At 36.4% G+C, this 22,516-nt stretch overlaps 1 protein-coding gene across 1 annotated transcript; it reads right to left on the bottom strand.

Annotated features, from left to right (window-relative positions):
• Nucleotides 1-2,587: 2,587 nt before the first annotated feature.
• Nucleotides 2,588-18,026, bottom strand: tbx5a (T-box transcription factor 5a). The gene is made up of 8 exons (XM_041970359.1): nt 17,883-18,026; nt 16,984-17,078; nt 15,551-15,670; nt 14,675-14,822; nt 9,583-9,735; nt 6,655-6,746; nt 5,051-5,283; nt 2,588-3,180 (listed from the first exon to the last, which is right to left on the bottom strand). Exons 1-8 carry the CDS (start codon nt 18,024-18,026, stop codon nt 2,588-2,590), a joined length of 1,578 nt encoding a protein of 525 aa, XP_041826293.1.
• Nucleotides 18,027-22,516: the final 4,490 nt, after the last annotated feature.

Genomic DNA, 22,516 nt, shown 5'->3' with positions numbered 1-22,516 from the left:
TATCAAGTTTTAAATTTACATTCTCTGTGTAGTGTCCTGCTACTTTACATGTTTGATTGTCTGAAGTGCTATTTTGAGGATTAATACGAAACATTTCAGAGCACACACATTCACCGGGTACAATATGAGACTGCATAAAAACACATAGTTAGCACTTCAGGATCAAAATAAGGAATATCCTATAAAAATGCAAGCTTTTTATTTGGAGAAAATGGTAAGATCCTCATAGTGTTTTAGATGTGAGAAGAAAAAAACTACACTGTAATACTGCCTTGATGGAACTGGTTGTAAGAGATGTTGGATACAGGAGCTCCAGAGGCATGCCTTTCCGCCTTTAAATGATAATTCAAATGTTTGAAAAGCTACAATTTCATCTTAAGTATTTGACGAGTGTCATGTTCTACAGTCCATTTAATAACAAGTTTAATTTCTTTCATTTTTATTACTGATATGTGCAAATAAATTGTTGAAAAAATGTCAAAGGGAAAGAGATGGGCCCACCTTTCAATATCACATTAGCCAAATAGTGAAAATAAAAATCGCCTGATGGCAACACAATGAGGACTCCTCAGAAAACTGTCTGATTTTCAGTTTTCTGAAAACCTACTTTTGGAAAACATTTTGACAACTGGAATAATTGATATTGGAATTAAATGTTGAAATCAAAGCTGATTTTCAAACTTTTCATGTGAAAAAATATGCTGCAAAATTGATCAAATAATGCCACTTAAAAAGAATTATGAAGACTGACCATGTTTTCATTAGTGTTTATATTCTAGCAATTCTTTAACTTCAGCATTAAAGATGTCAAAATATTGATATATAGCTTTAGGACTGCTCAAAAAACTACCACTCATTTTCAGAATATTACAGGTATGAAGTAATTATGTTCCACTGCCATCTACTGATCTTTAAATAGGTATGAATTTTCCACCATTTAGAGCTGAGTTCATAAGTTCTTGGCTACACGGGAAAAGAGGATTTACATAACAAAGTGACAAACTCACAGCCTTTCACACCATATTATCACAGATCATCAACGTCACACACTTCAAGCAGTCACAGAGCACTGAAGCACTGTCTCTGGCCACCTGATGATCTGAGGTCTTATTTTGTTACAGATTTAACATTCATTGTAAATTTGGATTAATAGGTAATCCAATAATGAGTTTAAATTAGATAGCAGACATTGTTCTTTTGTTCAATTTGTGGCCTTGCATATTTCATACTGGATACTATTTTGCACACAAAAGGGTGTTTTGTGAGTAAACTTGAATTGGTATGTATGGACTGGACAGTATGTACAAGAAATGCACAGAGACAGGTTAAAATGGGTTGTATGATGTTCAAAATAAATTTCATTGGGTTATCTGGTTTCAGTCTGAGTACACTGGAGTTTAACCTGTAAACTGAATGATATTATCTTAATTCAAGCTTGGGGTTATTATCACGGTAAATATGCTTCATGTTGGAAAAAAATCCTTGTGATCTTTTTTTCAGATGTATTACAAAAAAATATTACCTTCACAGAATTGCTGCTCCAAAGCAGCTATGGAAGGAGTTACTGCAAGAATTGACCAGCAGTTGGTAAGTATGACAGATTTTAACAGCTTTTAGCAGACAGTGGCTTTTGTGTAAAATGATCCACTGTCTAACACCATTCAGTTCTCAGATCTGCTGAAATACAGGATGATTTTCAAAAGGCATGAAGGCAAAACTGGCTCAACATCAGCACAAGTACCAGCCTCATGGAAACAAGGCAAAATTGACTCTTTAAGGTGTTCTTGGTGTCACTGTCTGCATCTCTGCACTTTATCTTGAATTCTTTCTGTTGATACTACTATTACTTTACTTGGCGAGGAGGGGGCCTGCCAAAAAATCTGCATGAGCAAAGCAAGGAAAAAAAAAAGAAGAAAACTTTCTTGCAGTTTTAAGAGCAAGCACACTCACCAGAGACCCACAACAAAAACCCACATCTGGTTATTTCCTCTTTGTTTCAACTCATAGCACTTTTTTAAACACTGTATATTAACTACAAAAACTTGAAAAAAACAAAAAAACTAGAATTTGGACAACTGTGAAAAAAGACAAACATCCTTCTTTGTACAAAGTTGGGACACAAATACATAATGAAAGTTTTGAACTTGGAAAAAGGCAGAAAATAAGTTCACTGATCACCAACATCCTAAACACAACACTGCACAAGAGCAAAGTCAACCTGGAGACTGCCTGCCAATCCCCTGAAGTATTTCTAGTTCTCTGTCTAGTGTCAGTGCTCTCTGCGCTTGAGCAGTCTTTGTGCATGTTCTGGCACGACTCCTCTTCATTCATGTTAATGTTGCTTATAAGTGCAGATAATACCGTCACAACTACTTAAGTGATAAGAAGCCTTCTCTCTTCTTCAGCACCACCTTACGAAGTCCGCTGTTCTTAATGAACCAACACTGAGCTCATTAAGATAAACAAGAACATGTTCTCAAAAATATAAATATATATCTATCTAAACCCTGCCTTTATTTGGTCCGTTTAGTGTTTTCCTTTTAATATTTGTATTTGTTGAGAGTTGGGGGAAAAAACAAAAGCTCTTTTAGCTGTTCTCACTCCACTCTGGCATGATGCTGACACTATGTACAGAGTGGTACTGGTGTGGCGATAGTGTGCGTGGTATGCCATGCGTATAGAGGTACTCGTTTCCCTGTAGGCCAGCTGTCGGCGACTGGATCCCAGCCCCAGGACTGCACTGGCGGCCCAGAGTCTGGTGGGTCATGGAGCTCTGGTACATTGCCGCGTGGTGGCCGTCACCCAGCTGTGGAGAGGCGTGGCCTCCCACCCCACCTAGTCTGGACACCAGAGACCCTGAGGTGAAGTGAGCAGAGAAGTGCTGGTAGGGTAGTCTCTCCATTGGCTGCATGGTGGTGACAGAGCAACTGCCATAAGGTGAGACGCTGGCCCAAGTGTTACAGCTGATGTCCTCCAAACTGGGAACAGTTTCAGCACCTTGTGAGGCGCTGGCATACATACAGGCCTGCCGCTGGCTGGATTCACTGCGGTAGGGCCCACTGGCAAGGCTGAGACTCTGTGCATAACCAACAGGCCGGTAGTAATGGTCCTCCTCGCTGGAAGAACTCTCCAGATAAGCTTTCTTATAGCTGTGCTCACCTGAGTGACAGTCATCCTCCACTGTGGGAAGAGTTACAAAGGTGAACACTAGTGTTATTTAAATGTAATGTTTCAGTCATTTCTGTCATTATTGATAAAAGGTTTTATAATAATCAATACTATATTTTAAATCAGGTCATGTAAAATCCAAATTAAATAAATATACATTTACTTGGTTTTCATAACAACACATTTCAAGGTAGTGACCGATTTGACTTTGTTTGCATGATAATACCCATTTATAGTGCTTTGTTCTTCCCTTTGCATCTTTAATATTTGGGCTTAAAGTTATATTTTGTCTTGGTTTAGGAATACATGGTTACGTTTAGGTGTACTCCTATGATATGCAGGGCATTTACTTTAATATCAGCTAGGGCTTAAAGTTACAACCACATAATAATCTAGTATTAATATATATTTAGGCATTTTTCCATTACAATTACAAAGCAATACAATAAATGGGCCAAACGCAAAAATGTGACATTATGGAAAACAATTTTGAAATAGAAATTGCAGCATACTACAAGTTTTCCCATTCTATTTGTATTTCTATAAGCAATAAGAACAAGACTTCAGTAATATTATCATTTATTGTAGTATTCTCCAAATATTGGTGTGGTATTTGGATTAAAAATGGCATTGAAATTACCTTGATGAGCTACTAACCTGATAATGATAACAATGATTCATTTTTTAAATAAAATTGTGGACTATTTCCAGTTTTTCCGCACAATCACACTAATATTCTAAAATTCATGATTAATTGTCACAAACTCACTCTCCCTTGCATTTCCAACACTTGTTTCAGCATAACACTAAAGTTTTATGTTGCAACTTGTAATACAGAAATACCAGCATTTTTTCATGTATGATAACTCAGAATCTGAGTTTTAAAAAACTAAAATACTGTACCTTGTTCCATTTAATTTCATGGCAATATCAAAATCAAAAAGTTCTAAAATGAATAATGCTTTTAGTATGCCAACAGCGGAAAAGATTTCATGTTCACACTGCAGGAACTGTGGCTGATCACACCTCACTGAACTCCTAATATAAGCTGCTTTTTAGTTCCTACCTATTTCCTGAGTCTGCACAGTCTCAGTTTATTATTTTCTTCTGATTGGTGCAGATGAGGTAAGTACACAATGACAGGTTGAACACACCAATGCATCATTGACCATGCCAACTCATTTACACCCCCTACCCCCTACACCAAAAAAAAAAAAAAAACAAAAAAACAACAAAACAAACAAACAAAACAAACAAACAAAAAACCACAACTTGTAACCTTAAAAAAAAAACATCAAAACAGCTGCTATTATTGCAATCCTTCTATCTGCTGTATGAATGCAGGTGTGCAGGTTATCATATTGTTTTAAAGATATCAAGTAATTCAAATTACTATTATTATCATAGGATAGTTGTTATGACATTTATTTATTTGTTTATTTATTTGTTTGTTAGATTGACACTCAGTCATGTCAGTATAGTTTGGTACTCCTACAACAAAGACTGAGCATAAACAAAAGACTCTTGTATTTTTCATTCATAAGCTGATCCCTCAGACAGGCTGAGGTTTAGGAAGGAGCGCTTTAAAAGACAAGAGCCAAAACGCCAATGTTCAAAAATTTCAAACAATTGCAGCAGTGATATACAGAAACATAAAGATATCTTTTGGCTATTGTGAATTTCAACAAGTAGATTTCTAAAATAAAATTATTAACCTTTTAACAAGCATTATGTGTGCTCTGAAACTGAGATCATCAGTTTGCTGCCATATCCTATAAGTCAGAATGGATTTGGTTACTGTTATAAAGACATGGTAAATCTCTTGTAGGCCAAAGCTGTTCAATCTAATCCTTTTAGAGATCATGTTAATGCAGTCTTTTACCTTTCCTCTTGATGCAGTGGTACTCTTGGCCATGCTCATGTGGCAGGGGGTAGGAGCCCGACTGAGGCAGCATGTCCTGTGAGGTGCTTGTGACCCCGTTCTCACACTGAGAGTACTGGGAGCTCAGGGTGCTGGGTGTGGCCATGCCTTGGACGTCCCCGCTGAATGGACTCTGGCTGGAGCCAACTCTCTGTCTCACTGTACTACGAGGTACTACCGGATACTCCTTGGTGCTATGTGCAGACACACATAAACATAGTTGTTAGTAATTATCTGCATGCAACTCTGCAAAATACTGTGTATGCAGCACACTCAGCTTTTAATAGCTTAAACCTGCATAATTCAATTTGCCACAAGTTCTATTCTCAAAAACACTCATCTCTTCCACTCACAGAGACACACTCTAGTAGGAAAAACCCCTCTGTTATAAATGGCAGAATGTATTTCACTATTATTAATCCACAAGATTTGTCAGTAGGTCATTGTGCTACGTTTGGCTCTTTTATTTCAGGAAGAGTATCTGTTGAAAAATTGACCTGGTTTTGTAAGCTCTCTTCTTGAAAATGTAACTAAGAGCAGACGTGCAGTGCTTACTGTACTAGACAAGCCTGGACAAACATAATTTAAAACTGTGGTTTGGACACTTACCATGTATAAAATACATTTGCAGGTTAAGATAGCTGAAGTGTGTTATATCAGAATGTGGAATTATCTTGGTGCACACACTTATTTATATGTGCTTTACAATCAAGTTTTAATTTTTTAAAACTGCTTGAAAATACAAAAATCTGTCAAGTTTTCAGATTTTTTTACCCCCACCACAACACAAAAAATTATTTTTATTAGAAATGTATAATCAGGATGAATTTCGTCCCATGCCTCAGAAGAAAGGTAGGAAACAAGATTTTGATAGTTCGTACAAAAGCCAATCATCTTTTTCAGTTGTGTTTGATTTGGGACTTCTCTGTTTGGAAACCTTCAGTGTCTGTACTGGCTGCTCAGAAGAAAAAAAGAAGGGGGTGGGGGAATGGGTTTGTCAAAACCAGATTTTCTCCTTTGAAAAAGTGTTTTCCATGCAATATGGACTCATGCTCCATCCCTCATCTGGACTGAATAATAGAAAGCATTGCGGCCGTGTACTGCCTCGGGTGCCTGGCCAAGCGATATCCACTAGCTTAATACAAATGTACACACAAGGGCACACACAGCACCAGACATATAAGCAGTTGGAACATCCTGGTAGAGAAAGCTCTGTGGAAGAGAGATGTTACAGCCATGTTTCAGAGGTTCTGCCAGATCGGTCATAAAAATCTTCAGCATGAAACCTGGCTGACAATCAAGAGCTACACTTACATCACTGAAAATAAAACTCACTGAAAGTAACACTCACAAGTTGCTTGCATTTGGGTGACTGAAGATTAAAGTGGGGCTTGTTAAGTGACAGTGTAACCAGGATGTCAGTAATTCCTGCCTAACAGAAGTGACATTTATCTACTCATTTCACATCACTGAGTAAATATTTCCATACTACAGTCCAGGATCAATTAAAGTTTATGAGCAACATGCTTCAAAATGAACAGAAGATCTTTGTTAGCTGAAGCTACCTTTGCATTCTGGACATCCGGTGTAATTCCATATCATCACTTCCACGGAAGCCTTTAGCAAATGGGTTGTTCTCAATTTTCAGCTGGGTGATCTAGAACAGCAAACAACACATATCCAGTTATAAAAGCCATTTCTTGTGCTGGTAATGCACAACAAATGCCAACTGCATTTTAAAATGTATAAAATTTCTGAAACAAAAAGATTTCTTTAAAAAAATAATAAATCAGTATATGATGGACTCCTAGGCTAGTCGTTCCTAACTGAGTCTAATATTTTGAAAACAAGACATGTTTGTGAAAATCATTGCTTATGTTTTGTTGGATGAGTCCTACCCAAGAGAGGAAAATAGCGGATCATATTTTCAGAGACGTGAGATAGTTTTACGGTCCAAAAGCTCAATAGTTCAATAAAAACATGTCTCAATTAAAATGTTCAGTGTATGAATTATAATGTTATATTGGATGATGTCTTGCACACGCCGGAGAGACATAAATAATCCATTAGCTCCTTCATTTGTAAGTAAAAGTTTCTTTGTCATTACTAACAGTAAAACAACAATTACATCCAGGCCATAAATGAATCCAATATCCAGGGATATCACTCGCATAAGCAACAGTTTCTGGCAGGTAATGAGTTGGCAGTTCTTGTAGCTTCCAGCTTTTTGACAAGACTGGAAGTTTGTATGCACGCTGGCTGACACCTACACCAAACCTTGTAAGATCTGTCATGTGACACATTGTTAGCTGCTTGTTAATTCATGGCAGGAGGCAGATAATTTTCAAATCTCAAAAATGAAAAGTTCAGAGTTTGTTTTGTCCTTGATGCCCTCTGCAGATATCCAAAAATACAGACAATGAATTCCAATTTTAAAGAAATAGTCAGAGCTCAGTTTACGGCAACATAAAATCTTTTGCGAATTGCATGAAAATTCTTGCACTGATTGAGCTACAGCAAAGAGATTAAACTTGGTCAAAATTAAATTTGAAAAAAAAAAAAAAAAAAAAGAAACAGGACAGTCTGACAAAAGTCAACTTCAAAGACAGTAGTTTTATTAGGCTGCATGTCTAAGCTTGTGCCATTAAAAGACTGAGGCCTACACAAACATTGCCAGACAGTTATTTTTGCAAACAAAGAAATAAGGAAGTTGAAAAAAATTGTTGTTATTTTTTAATTAAATATAACCTAAACTCATGCTATAGATGTGCTAGACTGCAATAATTCTTGAACAAAAAAAACACATTTTTCATGTTTGTAAAAATGTTTAATTGCAGCTCTGACAGGAAAGACCAGAAACCTGAAACTTTGGCCATTTTCATTAGCTGGGAGTCCAACAGGTGAACTGGACACATGCCTGCAGCACATATTGCTCTGGCAGATGTTTGACTGTTTGATTAGACAGTTGTGGTGAAACGCCTGGAAATCAGAAATGCTTGTTTTTCTGCAGGTCTGGAAAACCCCAATAATTAGCCAAGGGTTACGATCTCAGTCCCCAGTAACATGTTTGAAAATAATTAATGGTTTCTACAGAATGTTGGTCATTTGTGCTTCCTGTTCCCAGAGGTGCGGAGACTTCGGATTGGCTGCGGGGACATTATGAGCATTCGCCCCCTTTTTCCAATATTCCACAAACTAGAAACATATAGACTCACATGCCTAAATGATTTTTAACAGACGCTGTTTACAGATATTTATATCCCCAAGATCTTTTTTCCTTTTAAAACACAGAAAGTAAAGGTTTACTCCTGCTTTTTTCATTAAGCCTAAACACTGAACTTAGCCTATTTATTCATGATCAACCTAATGTGATGCTATAATTTTCTAAACTGATTCGCGAAAACAAAATACAAAAAAAAACAAAAAAAAAAAAAACAACAACAACAACAAAAAAACACGTTGACAGCTGATAAAGAATAAAAGTGATGATAGGGTGAGAAAATTGGCTTATTTTCTGTCTGTTACTGATAAGTTGAGGTTGGTTCTTTAGCTGAACAAGAAAGAACTCTTCAAAAAAAAAAATCAGGACTTGAACTTGAAAATTAGAAAATAAATGCTGATTATTCTTGAAATAAATAAATCTGAACACATAATTTTTGTTTCTGCCGATAAACTGCATTAAATCTTTTAAACCAATGCGGGGCTGTTGGTGACTTAAAGTTTAATATTGCGCATTTTGTAATCAACATAGGAAAGGAAGTGTAAAAAGGCTACATGTTTTATTCAAGCAATGGTGGCAAAGTACAAAGCGTCGATAAAAGCAGAGCTTTGGATGGGAAAAGAATGATTGGCTGCAACTATTGTCATCATCATCATTACCATTATTATTATTATTATTATTATTATTATTATTATTATTATTATTGAAGCGCTGATGTTCTGGGAAAGTCTTGGCGAAGTTTATCCAGATGATCTGCAGCTTGTTTCTTTCTACAAAGAGCTGCAACTTGCAAAAAGTCGCCTGAGGTCAGACGTCGTCTGGTCGCGTATCTGAAGTTTTTCTCTCGTCTGTCAGTGACTTAAAGTGATATCAGCGAATTTTAGGGCAAGACAGGAATTTCCTTTAAACTCACAGAGAACCGCGGCTTTCTCTTTTTACCCTAAAATCTCACTGACCATGAGCAGGGCAAAAATGATCAAATTAGAGGGAAGCTTTTTTTTTGTCTGGGAAATTACACTTTTTTCCCTTTTCTTTCTCTTTTCCCCCCCCAAGAAATTAAAACGTTTTTCAGTCCTCATCAGATATATGAATTTGCACAGCTTTTTCCCTCCCTCTTATTAAAAAAAAGCTGCGTTTCATTGAAGAGCTTAGTTAAACAATCTTTTATAAGAAGCTGTGCATCTAAAATAGATATTTTTCTTTCTTTAAAAAAAAAAAAAAAAAAAAAAAAAAGGACGTTAGAAGGCCAAAACAAAACCCACAAAGCCTTTACCTTATGGTTCTGGTAGGATGTGACCGCAATGAAGGCCGTTTCTGGGAAGACGTGCGTACAGAAAGCCGTGTTTTTGGAGCCAAAGCCGTTATTTTCATCCGCTTTCACAATGTGGATCCTCGGTTGATACTTGTGCATCGAATTTAGGATGATCTAGAAAAAAAAACAAAAAAAAACAGAAAGAAAAGATAGTAGATTTATAGACTATTGCAGTTAACAGCGCCTGCGAAGTAAAGAGATCACGTTTTGTGTAAAGCTGTTTAAAATATATGTAAATATTTTGAAATAATGTTAGGAGAACCATTAGAAAACTATTCTATTCTTCTATTTAAGTCCCATTAAGGAGAATACCTAATATTTATTTATTTATTTATAATCGTAATTTTTTCAACATTTTGCAGCGCTACAATATATACAACAGAAGCCTGCATAATGATGGCATTTTTGTATGAATTCTGGGAAAATTAGGGTTCGACAAGGACTAATGATAACTATAACACCCACAGTTTGAAAGATGAAAAATATTTTTTTGCACTCATTATTAATTTAATTTAATTTAATTTAATTTAATTTAATTTAATTTAATTTAATTTAATTTAATTTAATTTGAGAAAGGCCTTCTGTGAGAAACATTTATGATAATTAAAACAAAATGAAGCAGTGAAAGGTTTTATGTCGCCCTAAAATAAAAACATATTACTGTCTCTGTGCAGTGGACTATTTTATGGACTAGTATGGCCACTACAACATCACAGGTATTATAGCACTATTGCCAGTTACACTGATGCTGTTAAAGTATGATAAGCATGTCTTCTCTATTTGTGTCCCTCTAACCCACTTTGAGGGCAGTGGTGACCAGCAGCTAGCCTAGCTGAACTTGAGCTTTAAACTTCTTCTTTGAGGTCCTCTCATCCGTAGATTTTAGATCTAATTATTTTGACAGATCAGGCAATCATGGTTGTCAGCCTTAAAGAAATCTAATGCTTTTTTATTTTAATCAAATTCCATTATATTTACAAATAAGAAAAAGGTCTTTTTTCTTGCCCACTTTCTGAACTTCCCTCTCTTTTTGCATCAACCCCCCCCCCCCCTTTGTGTCCCATTGGCAGTTCTCCTATCTCTTATCTTTGAGAATGTTTTTGTACCTGCCTTTCACTGCCAGCATGAGAAGAGACAAGGATTGCCCTGACCTCCAGCACCTGCAGGGTCATCCTGCAGCATAGACAAAACCCAGAATCTCTTTATAGAGGATTGCATTGGCTAGAGCCAGCCATTATCAAATTTTGGTTGAACTTGATTTCATTTCATGGTGCAGTAGGTTTTTGTAATGGGCAGGAACTTGGTAGAAGTATGCTCCAGCTTTCTGCAATGTCCTTTATAGATGCAAACAATTTAATGGATGTTACTGACCCCATGCAGAACATATCAGCCAGGGAATGTTAAAAGCCTAACCCTAGTTGAATAAACAGACTCAGTATTTCACCATTAGAAGTTATCATTTTCATGATTATGTAGATTGCTCTGTAAAAAACATGTCTATGGATTTCTTATTTCTTCCTTAACTTATTACAAACTTTCTAAACTCAGAGCAAGCAAAAAAAAAAAAAGTAGGATAAATAAGACTTTTTTTCCCATGTAATTATTTGTTGGTTTGCAGAGACCTAAGACTGGGACAAGCCCTAACAATCTATTCTATGTGAACATGGCATTCAGCACACTGGAAGCTAGAGACATTACAAGAAGCAACTATAAACTTTGGAGAATAGTACGGCTCACTGATTGTGGGCTCCTAAAGTCCAGTATTTGTGCAATATTGGGGCTGTTGTGGTAGGTTGTGGCTGTAGACCACCCACTGGGACCATAGCGTATGCCTTGTCTCTGTGACCGAGTTGCTGGCCCTCCTGGTTCCTTGTATCTCTAACCCCCTCCCCTCTTACACCCCCTGGATGATACTATTAAATGATAGTGAGGGATCACTTTGGGTCTAGCGCTGCTGCCCTCTGCTTTTAAGTTCCGCCACATCAGAGAGTTTCCCCAAACCTTGGGATTAGCAGACTTTGTACACCATCATCTATTGCTCATCACACACTGCCATTCAAATATAAACAGAACAATCCTCACACTCCACCCTCTTGGCCTAAACATTTGTGGGAAGGCAAGACGACGAGTGCAGGAGCAAACTGACGAAGAGAGGGAGGTTTGAATAACACTGAGAAATAATTTGGGAGCTGAAAGTGAGATCAAAGCAAAAAGTGCAGTTTTGAATGAAACGTAAGAGAAAAACAAATATATTTAGGAATTTTAACACTGGAATATCTCCAATTCTGAAACAACTGGACCCAAGTGCAGCAGATAAAAAACATAAATGTATTTATATTTCAAGTTTCACTGTAGTAAAAAATGCAAAATTATCCGTAAGTCTGGGTTTTCAATGTGATACAATATATACAGAAGCAATAAGTTATTACAACTAATAGTTGCAGAGGGTGAAGCTAATCAGAAAGGCTTTTAATGTTGTTGAATATCTCAAATGAATATCATAGATATTTTGAAAGCTGATTGTAGTAAAATTTGATGAGAATGACAGTAGAAAAAAGTGGGATGAAACAAACAAACAAAAAATATTGCTACTCTAACCAGAAACTAGAGAAACGTATTACCAATAAATCAAAACATTTTCAAGTAAAACTACATTCAAAATTTATCTGCAGTACTTATCAAGGAAAATAACTGTACCACAAAACAGACCTTGACCTTAGACCTATGAAATCATTAAAATGTAAAATTAATTGCCTATGAAACCAATCAGTCAGGTAATTGAAAGGCCCTTTCCGTGCAAGTGTTCAGCTGGTTTCTCATTAAAAATAATACTATTTCTAAGAAAGCTACTAAATGAATTATATTTCCAAACCTTTGACATGAAGGGGCTTGAGTATTTATTTTTTCCCAGAACTGGTGAGCTTGCATCCAGTTAATAAAGATTTCTAGAGCAAATAACTTCAGCTTCAGGCCTGTCCTGAACTGGTCTAATCTACATCAGCAATAAGCTCTGGTCTCATGTCTAACTGCTAGTAATTATAAATCATCTAAAAGTCATTTCAACCAGCTGGACCAACATGCTGATGGAGTGTGCATTTCTGGCCAGCCACCAACATTTCATTTATGAATCCCATGCTGCTGTCTCCCAGCACGAAAGAAGGAAAGCCAGGAACCACTGCAACCAATCAAAAACGCACTTTAACCTAAAATTTACAATCCTGCTCTGTGAGCTCTAGTTTCGTTTCACCAGCTGGCTTTGGCAAGGCATTAGTCTCCATAGGTACACTGTGGATAGACTAAGGCTTGTGTGTGGCTACATGCATAACTGAAACTAGTCCCACTTTACATTCATAGCCAAATTTGAATTAAAGATATAGAATAATTGACTGTGGAATAATACTCTGCTGCTAAGATGCTTATTAATCTGATGTTAGTTAAATAAATTTCATATTTATTACTACAACATGTTTCTCTTTAAGTGACAGTTAAAGAGGAAAATGCAACATTTTCTTACCTTCTACTTTAAATTGGAACAGTTTTATTCTTCCGTTTGCTTAATTTAGTCTCTTATTTTCCTCCTGAAAAACAGGCCTGCTATTGATGCATCTTTAAACAACATCATAACTGTTTTAATGGTTCAGTCAGGGAGAACTAATGGTGGGACTGTTGTGTTTCTACAACAAGACATCTTAAGAGATCTCAGTGTTCCAATCACCCCTAATTCTTATGAAAGATTGCTGCCAGCAGGACTGTTTATGGATGAAGTAAGGGATGTTTGTGAGTTCTGTTTTGGGAAAGACAGAATTACAAAAGCCTGTGGCCAGGTAGTGAGTGTAGAATAATGAGGAGTTAAAGCTAGGAAATGGGTACCATACTGTCGGGTGAGGGGTGAAGGGAAGTGGTGCAATTATCTTTCTGCTTAAAAAAAAAAAAAAAAAAAAAAGAAAGAAGAAGAAGAAAAAATAGAAAAAAAATCCAACCACTCAGATGTTCTTGGTAGGTTTTAAGGCCTTCCTAAACAATAATAAAAAGAAAGTTTTAGAGCATTTTTACAACAGATGTATTTTGATCTAAATTAAAAATGAGAAAGATAAATAAAAATATATTTGGAATCATCTTCTGTTTTGACAATATTAAAGAACTTTATTGCATTTATATCTAATAGATGTGGACAAAGTCTCCTTTGCTTGATTTGCAGAAAAACATCATTCTATTTAGCTGGAGTATTTTTTGTTTGTTTTTACAATTAATCATTTGTTCTCCTTTCTTTTGCTTGATTTTTTGGTGATTTTTTTTTTTCAATGAGGAATTAAGAATAAGAATTAATGGAAATTCTATCAAATTATAAGCCATTATGAAAATTGATTATTTATGGATTTAATAACTAAATTACCTGCAAGTTAAAAGATGATATAATATTTTCTTTCTTCTTCTTGTTTTAATTTATGTAGGAAATAAACACTAAAAAGGAATATTGTCTGTAGATTTTTTTTCTTTTGCAACAGCAGAATCTTTAGGTTTAAGACTAAAATACAATCCCAAAAGAGCTAGGAGAAATTGTTTGTAAGTAAATAAATGAATAAGGATAACTGAAAATATTATCTAATAAATATAGCTAATATGAGGGCTATATTAATAAGAAGATGATATTTGTAAATTAAAATGAAAAATGATTCTGATCAAATTTTCGATTTTTTACTTTAGTTCTTCTGTAAGCAAGAAAGGGAAAATTATATTTTATCTCTTTAAGTTATGTGTAATAATAATAATAATAATAATATAAAATACACGTTTCATTTTGAGTGATTTTACACAAATCAGCTAACTTCAAGATTCTAAACATTTTCATGATCCAAGGATGTGAAAACCAGTTTGCGATAAAAACCACCAACAGATAACTGGAATGGCACCACTAGGGCACACAGCACGTGTGCCGTTCTGAAAACACGCCTTTAGAGATTCACGGAACAAGATCTATGCAGAACCTGGTTACTGCAGCGTTCACAGTGACTCAAGCATGGACTTCAATAGTATGATAGGCCTAGGCACCTACGTGTCCGAACGGGTCCAGATGGTTGTTGGTGAGTTTCAGCTTCTGGAAGGAAACGAGCTGCCTCATCCAATGCGCGCCAGTGGCGGGAGAGTCCGGGTGAACGTAGAGTCTCCCGGGCATGGCGGGCTCTGCCTTCCCGGTCACAGACCTGACACACAACAAGACACTTATTGTCAAGATTGTTAGGTTTTGGTCTGACACACATATGCTGACCGCAGCTCTGTAAGCGCTGCGCAGTGGCAGGAAAACAGGCGCTTATGGAAGAGGTGAACTGTGTTCTTCGTGCAAACATGTAAGGTATAAAAACAGTAAAAAGTAAACTATGTTGCACGGTGTACCTTTATTGTAACATTTACATTGGTGCCTTTTTAAAATTATGCCATATATTCCAATAATTTAAATTCGATTTAGTTACTACTAATAGTCATTGATTAGGATGTGCATGGTTTAGTTTCCGGACAGAATCAGTTCAAGGACTGGTCATTATCTGTACTGGCTTGCTTGCGATTATCCTCTTTAAGTATATTGTCTTTTAAAGGCACTGACCCAACGAAGGCATTGATCCCCAAGGTCGGAGATCATCACGACAACAAATAACTTTATAACAAAAAATGAAAGAATGTCTTGTAGAAAAGTCAGCTTCGGCTGAAACAAGTCTCCCTGTTGACTGCAGTTCTTGGCAACCTCTAGCAAAAACACAAGTCATAATTCTCCAGGAAATATTATGGTCGCTTCCGATTCTCGTCAATCAGAACACTATAAAATATCCTGTGAGAATCAGCCTCAGTAGCTGGGACCTCCAAAACATTTTTGTTTGTGAGTTTAAATGAAAGAGTTTATTTTATAAAAGGCAAAGGGGTTCAGGTGTTTACGTACCATTTATTGTCTGCAAATTTGTATCGATGATCGTCCGCGGGAACAACATCCATCAGGAGAATATATTTAGTTTTAGGGTTTAATCCCGTGACCTTCACTTTGAAGCTGGGGAACATTCTCCTGAAAAAAATAAAATAAAAAAAATCGAAGTGGGTTACAAAAACACAAAAACATGTCGACATAGAAGGTCATCAGAAAGATCTTTCTTTGGCCATTTTCTTTTATTATTTAGCTGGTTCAGTGGGCTGCGAAGGCATGATGAAATGGAAAAAAAACAGCGTCCACCTTTCAATGGGTTCAACCTGCACGCTTACGATTAATTAAATAAATGTCTTTTTTTAGTTTTGAGAGCAAATTCATATTCTCAGGGCAGGGTGTTTGAAAACGACCATTATAAAAAGTTCCTTATCCACTTTTTCCTCTTTCTTTCCCCCCCTCAAGATCCCGTTAGTAAATCACCAGATATTTGGTATCTGTCACACCGCGGGAAAGGAAAGGGTGTGTGGAGGAGGAGGGATGGAAGGATGCTGTTGTGTGTGTGGATCATTTCTCGCATAAAAAAGGTGAAATGACTGACGTGGATGCAGCTTTCTGCCGCTGTGATTAAACAGTTATATGCACGTGCTGGGACAAACAGCTAAATGTTGATGTGCTAAATTATTCATGTAAAAATTTTACAGTACACACCCGAGCCACGGGCTGTTTTGTCACACGACACCAGACACCAGCGGCCATCATGCATATATGCATGTTCACACTCCGCAGTGTGAGCTGTTTTGACTGGATGCAGTCTTAGGGCAACTGTGGAGCGGACAGCGATACATGGTCACAGTCCCTGCACAACATGTTGCTGCACAAGTGCTGGATCACAAGGAGAGTCTGCATACAATTATGCATACGCACACTTGAAGCAGATGCAGAGAAAACTTTGCAAATGGCAGAACACATGTTCTCAAATGTCTAACACGAGGAAAGACTAAGCAGCATTTTAGTCCACGGATCAGTCTTGAACATTTGCTCCCTCAGGCTGTTTGGTCGATGATGTTGCATTTCCCAATAAGATACGAACAAAGAAGGCAGATTATGCACCATTTTTGTTTTAAAGTGCTAAAACGTCCCCATGCTTTTTTCTAATTCTTCTTCTTATTATTATTATTTTTTATTTTACACTGTATGTACAAGTGCTTTCCAATACTCATAGACACCCCTAACACCCCTTCCTAAAAAAGATCAAATTAAATAAATAATTATATAGTAGATGAATAAATACTATTCTATCTCTTTATTTTATCATTCTCATTAAACTCACAAAAATTAACGTGGGATTTATATTATCTAAAGAACAATAAAAACAGAACAAAGCAAAACAAACAAACAAACAAACAAACAAAAAAAGATTTTGCTTTGTTTTTCCCTCGTTTGTAAGTTCTTACCGCCCTGCTTTGGTTATAATCATCTCCGTGCCAACTTCATGAAACTTCATCCAGAGTTCCCTTTCGTGTAGGTAGACTTTTATTCCTTCCATACCCTTAAAAACAAACAAACAAACAAAAAACAAAGTTCACTCTTTGTGCATAGTTATCATAATCCCATTTCGGGGCTCATATGTAAATAATTGTCATCTCAGCACATTTGCATAGCATCGTTACGTCTTTAAAGCTTCATGGAAAGGATAAAGTATCCGTTTAAGCGTCATTTCTCAAAAGTAGGCTGTATAATAGCAAGAAGCAAACAGCTTGCTATAAGAATAGGCTTTACAGGCCATAGATCTACTTAAATCTAAGAAACGTCTTTCATTATTTAAAGATTAAGAGATGCGGAATTAATATTGATTGTTATTATGTACTTTCAAATGTGGAGTATTTTTAAATCTATAAAGGCAAATGCAAACCTAATGAAAATTAATAAGCATTTAAACATGTGTATATTCTGCCTAAACCTTTAGCTGCACATCTAAATACAATGCGTGAATTTGATAGAGCCAATTTTCACGTGTCACGATCAACATAAAATCTAAAGAATTTTCTCAGTGAAACATTAAAATATGGCCTGTATATTCATAGACTTTTTTCTTAAGCTTTTCATCTCTCAAATAAGTTGTTCCTACCCGTCTTTTTAAACTACGATGTGATGAAGAACTTAACATGTAAGATAACTTGTCACAGAAATAAAGTGGACTCAAGTGGGGATTAATACCCTTTTCAATTTGATTTTATATTACTTTAACATATAAAACAACAATGTGTTTGTTGTTTAACTTTTCATAAACAACTATTTTTCTGTATATTGAACATGGCTGTGGGAGTCATAAGGCCTACAGACATATACTAACCTGCTGAATGTAAGTTGTCTGTGACGATGGGGATTTGTTTGAGGTCCCGTTTTGTTTCTCTGGTTTATTATCATTTTTTAATTCTCTTGAATCCGAACCACTTGGAGAATTTTGAAGGGCAAAAGTCTCCTCTTGGTCTGCCATGACCGGAGCTCGGAGATTACAGACTATCCAGCTGGAAGACTGAAGGAGAGGTGTCAGCCAGTGTGCGAGGCTCGGGTTTCCTGAGAGCACAAATGAAGACCGATTTAAAAACTTCACATAAAGAGAGACACGCAAGGAAACTTCAGTGTGGCATCAACTCTATATTTCTGGAAGGGCATGTCCAACAAATAAGTTACTACAGGCCACAAAGACACAACTCAGAAAAGAATATCCAAACCTGTCAACAAATTAAACGGATTTCAAGGGCAAAAAAGTAAACAAATATATTTGTTTATGTTTGCTTGATGTTCGTCACAAACCCAGTCTATCTCAATCTGAGAGCAAATATCACTGGCAAATCCAAACATGAGAACTGTAATGTGCTGTTTATTGAATGTAAGGCTTCACACTAAGGCAGGCATGGGACCCCTCGATATTCAGAAACGCAATTTTTTTGCACACAATTCCAAAAAATAAAGACAATAGCCATGGTGTTTATCTCGAGTGAAGTCCTGGACAAAATGAGACACATCGATGGCTCTTAAAAACAGTCATCTATAACGATGAGCTGCGAATCTATTAGCGCCTGGGTTGTTACCACCTTTAAATCGCATAATGAACAGACTTGTAAAGCCGAATCAGAGCATGATCAGCTTACCTTCAAACAAAAACACGTCGTACGCTGGAGCAGGATACGGCCCAACGCAACAGAGGAACGTCCAGAGCTTTAATCAGATAGTCCAGACGTTTTGCGTGATTAAGCTGCACAGACTCTCCATGAATCTCCCCTTTTTCTGAGCCTCGCGGTAAATCCAGATTTCATACAAGCAGAATCGAGACTGTGGCGGATCCTAGCGGAGCTCGGTGACAGCTATGAGACACAGCTCGCTGCCTTATCGAGCGTTTAACAACTGAGGAGTCTCGTTTTGTGAGCCGACCCTGCCGATAGCACTTAGCAGTAAGCTGTAGCCGAGTCCCAGCGGAGCAGGTCAGACACCTCCTTCTTCCCTCCTCTCTCTTCCAGTTTCTGGTTTGTCAATTCTACGACTCCCTCTCTTTTTCTGCGCGCTGGCACTCCAGCTCTCCTCTGCTCATCAGTGACCAAACAGTGCGAAGCGGAAACTGAGTCCACGACACAGAAATGGTGAGGGGCGATGAGGGGGGCTGGGGGAGGGGATGATGCCTTTGCAGAAATAGCATAGGTATGTATCCCAAATAATGATTCCGCCCAGGTTCCCACCTCAGGTCTTCTTAGACCTCTACACAATCTCAGCGTCAAATACTTTTGATATTTGCAGTCTTACGCGTCATTACGCGCACTCTGTTCTTCTACTGGTCTTTGTCTATAGAAAATGTATAGTCTAGTCTAAATTTCACGCGTGCATTTGCAGATGTGAGCAGGAAAGTCGCCTTTTATGACTGAACTGCGAGCAATCAATAATACAAAAGTCTGAAACTTGCAAACTGAAGCAAATTGTCCCTTTCATGACTTAACATTAAAAACAAGCGATAGCTTATACTCTAACTTTCATGATGCAGTGACACACACACACACACACACACACACACACACACACACACACACACACACACACACACACACACACACACACACACACACACACACACAAGGATAGTCTAAACGTGTAGGAAAAACTGAGAAAACTCACTATTGTAAAAATATGCTTGGGATTTTGACATTTTCACAATTAAAAAACATTCGCCTGCAGAGCCAAATACAGAATACACGACACTTCCTTTAAGTTCAGTATGATGGACTGAACTTAACTTCACTTATGTTCATCCTTAGCAATAACACTCCAAACAACCAAATTAACCGCATAAAAGCAGATCATTTTGATTTCAGACAGACAGATGTGGAAACTCATAACGTTGCTGCTAGGTGTCACTTTTGGAACATGCACACGTGTGCACGTCTCATTAGCATTTAAAGTTAACTCATACGCAGGCGCCCACACTTTCCTCCCCGGTCAGAGTCACTCATAGCTCTGCAGAAGCTGTTTGTTTATCAGTAAAATGACAATATTAAAAGGTAATAAGGGGTTTCATAGGAGAAATTAGTTATTTCGACCACTGTTAAATATTTATATATACATATACACATATATGTGTATTTATTTATCTATTAAGCAGTCTGTTTGGGGGTTGAACTGTTAAAAGAACTTTAAATACAATTTTGCATTTTGAAATAGCGTAGCTATGCTTATTTTTTTCGTTTAAATTTGAAGCTGACGAAAGCAACTTTTGTGAAAGTGTGTTTTAGATAGACACGCACACAGGTTTATTCACACAAAAAATACAATATGTTTAGCATTTGACTATTTTGAAATTTGCTGTTTTTGATAATTGCAAAAAGGGGAACAATATTAATGACACCCCACGATTTAGGAAAAAAAAAACAAAAAACAAAACAAACAACAACAACAACAACAACAACAAAAAAAAAACAGACTAAAGAGCAAATGATTAAGAGCGGATTGACGCTCCACACACGTGTGCACACGCAATCCAGGTAGGCGCAGGACTTATCTTCAGCTACAAATTTGCTTCAACAGAAGTCAAATTAAGATATTGGCCTCATGCATACAGCAGACAATCTGAAACATTTATACAGTTAAAGTCATTGAATATCTTCGATATCTCGGAAAAATCAAACGTTTCGAGTTAAATAATGTACACATGTGCACTTCTTCATGCAAACGTTTGCATTTGTTTTAGCCCTTTTTTGCTTAATTTACATGACATCCAATTTGAAATAGACGTTATGTCGCGCATATTTGTAAATTATAAGTAGAATAAAAATAAATAAATAAAGACCGGAGTGTGAAATAGGCTACCTCGTGTTTTTATTAGAAAGATGTGAAAATGTTGTGAACCCGATAATTAAAGAGAAATAATGGACCAAAACCTGTATTAGCAAAAACAATAATAAAAAAAGAGGAAAAAACTGACTAGAAAACCAAAACTGGTTCAACAACTAGAAATCGTACAATTTTAGTGGAGTTAAAGGTAACTCTTCAAACAGATAACGTGGATGTGGAGGTGCAACAGGAATTCTTCACTCAGGATATAATTAGCTTCGCCGTGCAGACTCCAAAGCTGCACGCGCTGATACGTCACATTAACGTGAAACAAAGTGGACGAGGTAGAGGTACATTACAGAGAAAAACAAAAGAAGAAGAAAAAATAGATAAAACAAAACAAAATAAAAAAAACAAACAAAAAACAACAACAAACTCTCTCTCTCTCCCTCTCTCTCTCTCTTTCATTCCCCTTCCCTCTTTCCCTTTCTCTCTCATAAACACGAACAAACAAATAAACAAAAACACATTCATATGACACACTAATGGTCTGACCATAATGTCTTTATTGTTAAACGACGGTGAAATAGAATATGTTGTGGGTATGAATGGCTAGTGTCCGACTGAATAAGATTTTCGTGACAATAGAAATAAAACCAAAATAAAATTAAATAAAAAAGTAAAAAATAAAAGGCCTATTAACTGTTTATTAAATATTTTTTTTCAACAAATTATTTTTGTGAGATGGTTTAAAGCTCCACTGAAGCAGATGTTGTGAGGTTTTTCTACAGAAATAGGCTAACAAGGTCAAAACATTTATAAGCAACCAGATTAAGGGAAACATTTGGAAACTTTCTCTAGATTAAAGCAAAGATTAAAGTTAAAACGTAAACACGATTTTTAATAAACATATATTTATTTCTGTCATTTACAGTAACATGAGGTGGGGCCATTTGCACATTGGTGTACCAGCAAGGTCAACACGTCAGTACTGGTGGATTGAAAAAGCATAAATTAATTAGAAAGTTTTCATGTATCATAATTCTATCACTTCTAACCACATTTAGTAATATTATGTTTGTTAGCCTGATTTGTTAGGGTATAGCCTGAAAAAGTGTTTTTTTTTTATTTTTTTATAAAAGTATAAACAAATTAGAATACAAATGCAATTCCATGTTTTTCAAACGTAATATATTATAATTAATATATCTATGATAAATATTTATTTACATGGAATAAACGTAGCATGTCCCATGAAATTGTAACAGCTGCAAACTGTCACTGCAAGTGTGGAAAATAATGTACAAAAGCAAAAAAGAGAAAATATAGATATATAAATATAAAGTTTTTAATCATTCACTCACCGTGACTGTGATTTAAAAAAACAAAAACAAAAACAAACAAAAAAAAAAACAACATGTCAATATGTTGCATGACCAGGCTGGGTAATTAGCATTTTTGTTTCAAACATAAACTCTAAATAAACCCCACAAGACATGCAAGGGACTGTGGTCTGCAGCAGTACTGACCAGTTGTATGTCCTCATGGACTGTAAATCTGGGGTATTCAAAACAAACCTAGATGAACACAGTCCCTTAAAACCATTAATGTCATGTCTTCGAAATAATTACATTGCTGATCGTGCACGCAGAATGGCTCACTGTAAGT

Source organism: Melanotaenia boesemani, chromosome 19, assembly GCF_017639745.1.
Source record: "Melanotaenia boesemani isolate fMelBoe1 chromosome 19, fMelBoe1.pri, whole genome shotgun sequence".
Lineage (NCBI taxonomy): Eukaryota > Metazoa > Chordata > Actinopteri > Atheriniformes > Melanotaeniidae > Melanotaenia > Melanotaenia boesemani.
The sequence above is the reverse complement of the archived record's forward strand: the minus strand, read 5'-3'. Positions and strand labels throughout refer to the sequence as shown.

What these genes read in the sequence shown, in the direction of transcription:
- tbx5a (XM_041970359.1), bottom strand. Translation starts at nt 18,026, where the DNA reads ATGGCAGACCAAGAGGAGACTTTTGCCCTTCAAAATTCTCCAAGTGGT. An exon ending in ATCTGGACCCGTTCGGACAC is followed by an intron (nt 9,736 to 14,674) that starts GTAGGTGCCTAG and finishes TTTTTTTTCTAG; the next exon opens with ATCATCCTAAATTCGATGCA. An exon ending in CGGATGTCCAGAATGCAAAG is followed by an intron (nt 5,284 to 6,654) that starts GTAGCTTCAGCT and finishes GTCTGCACATAG; the next exon opens with CACCAAGGAGTATCCGGTAG.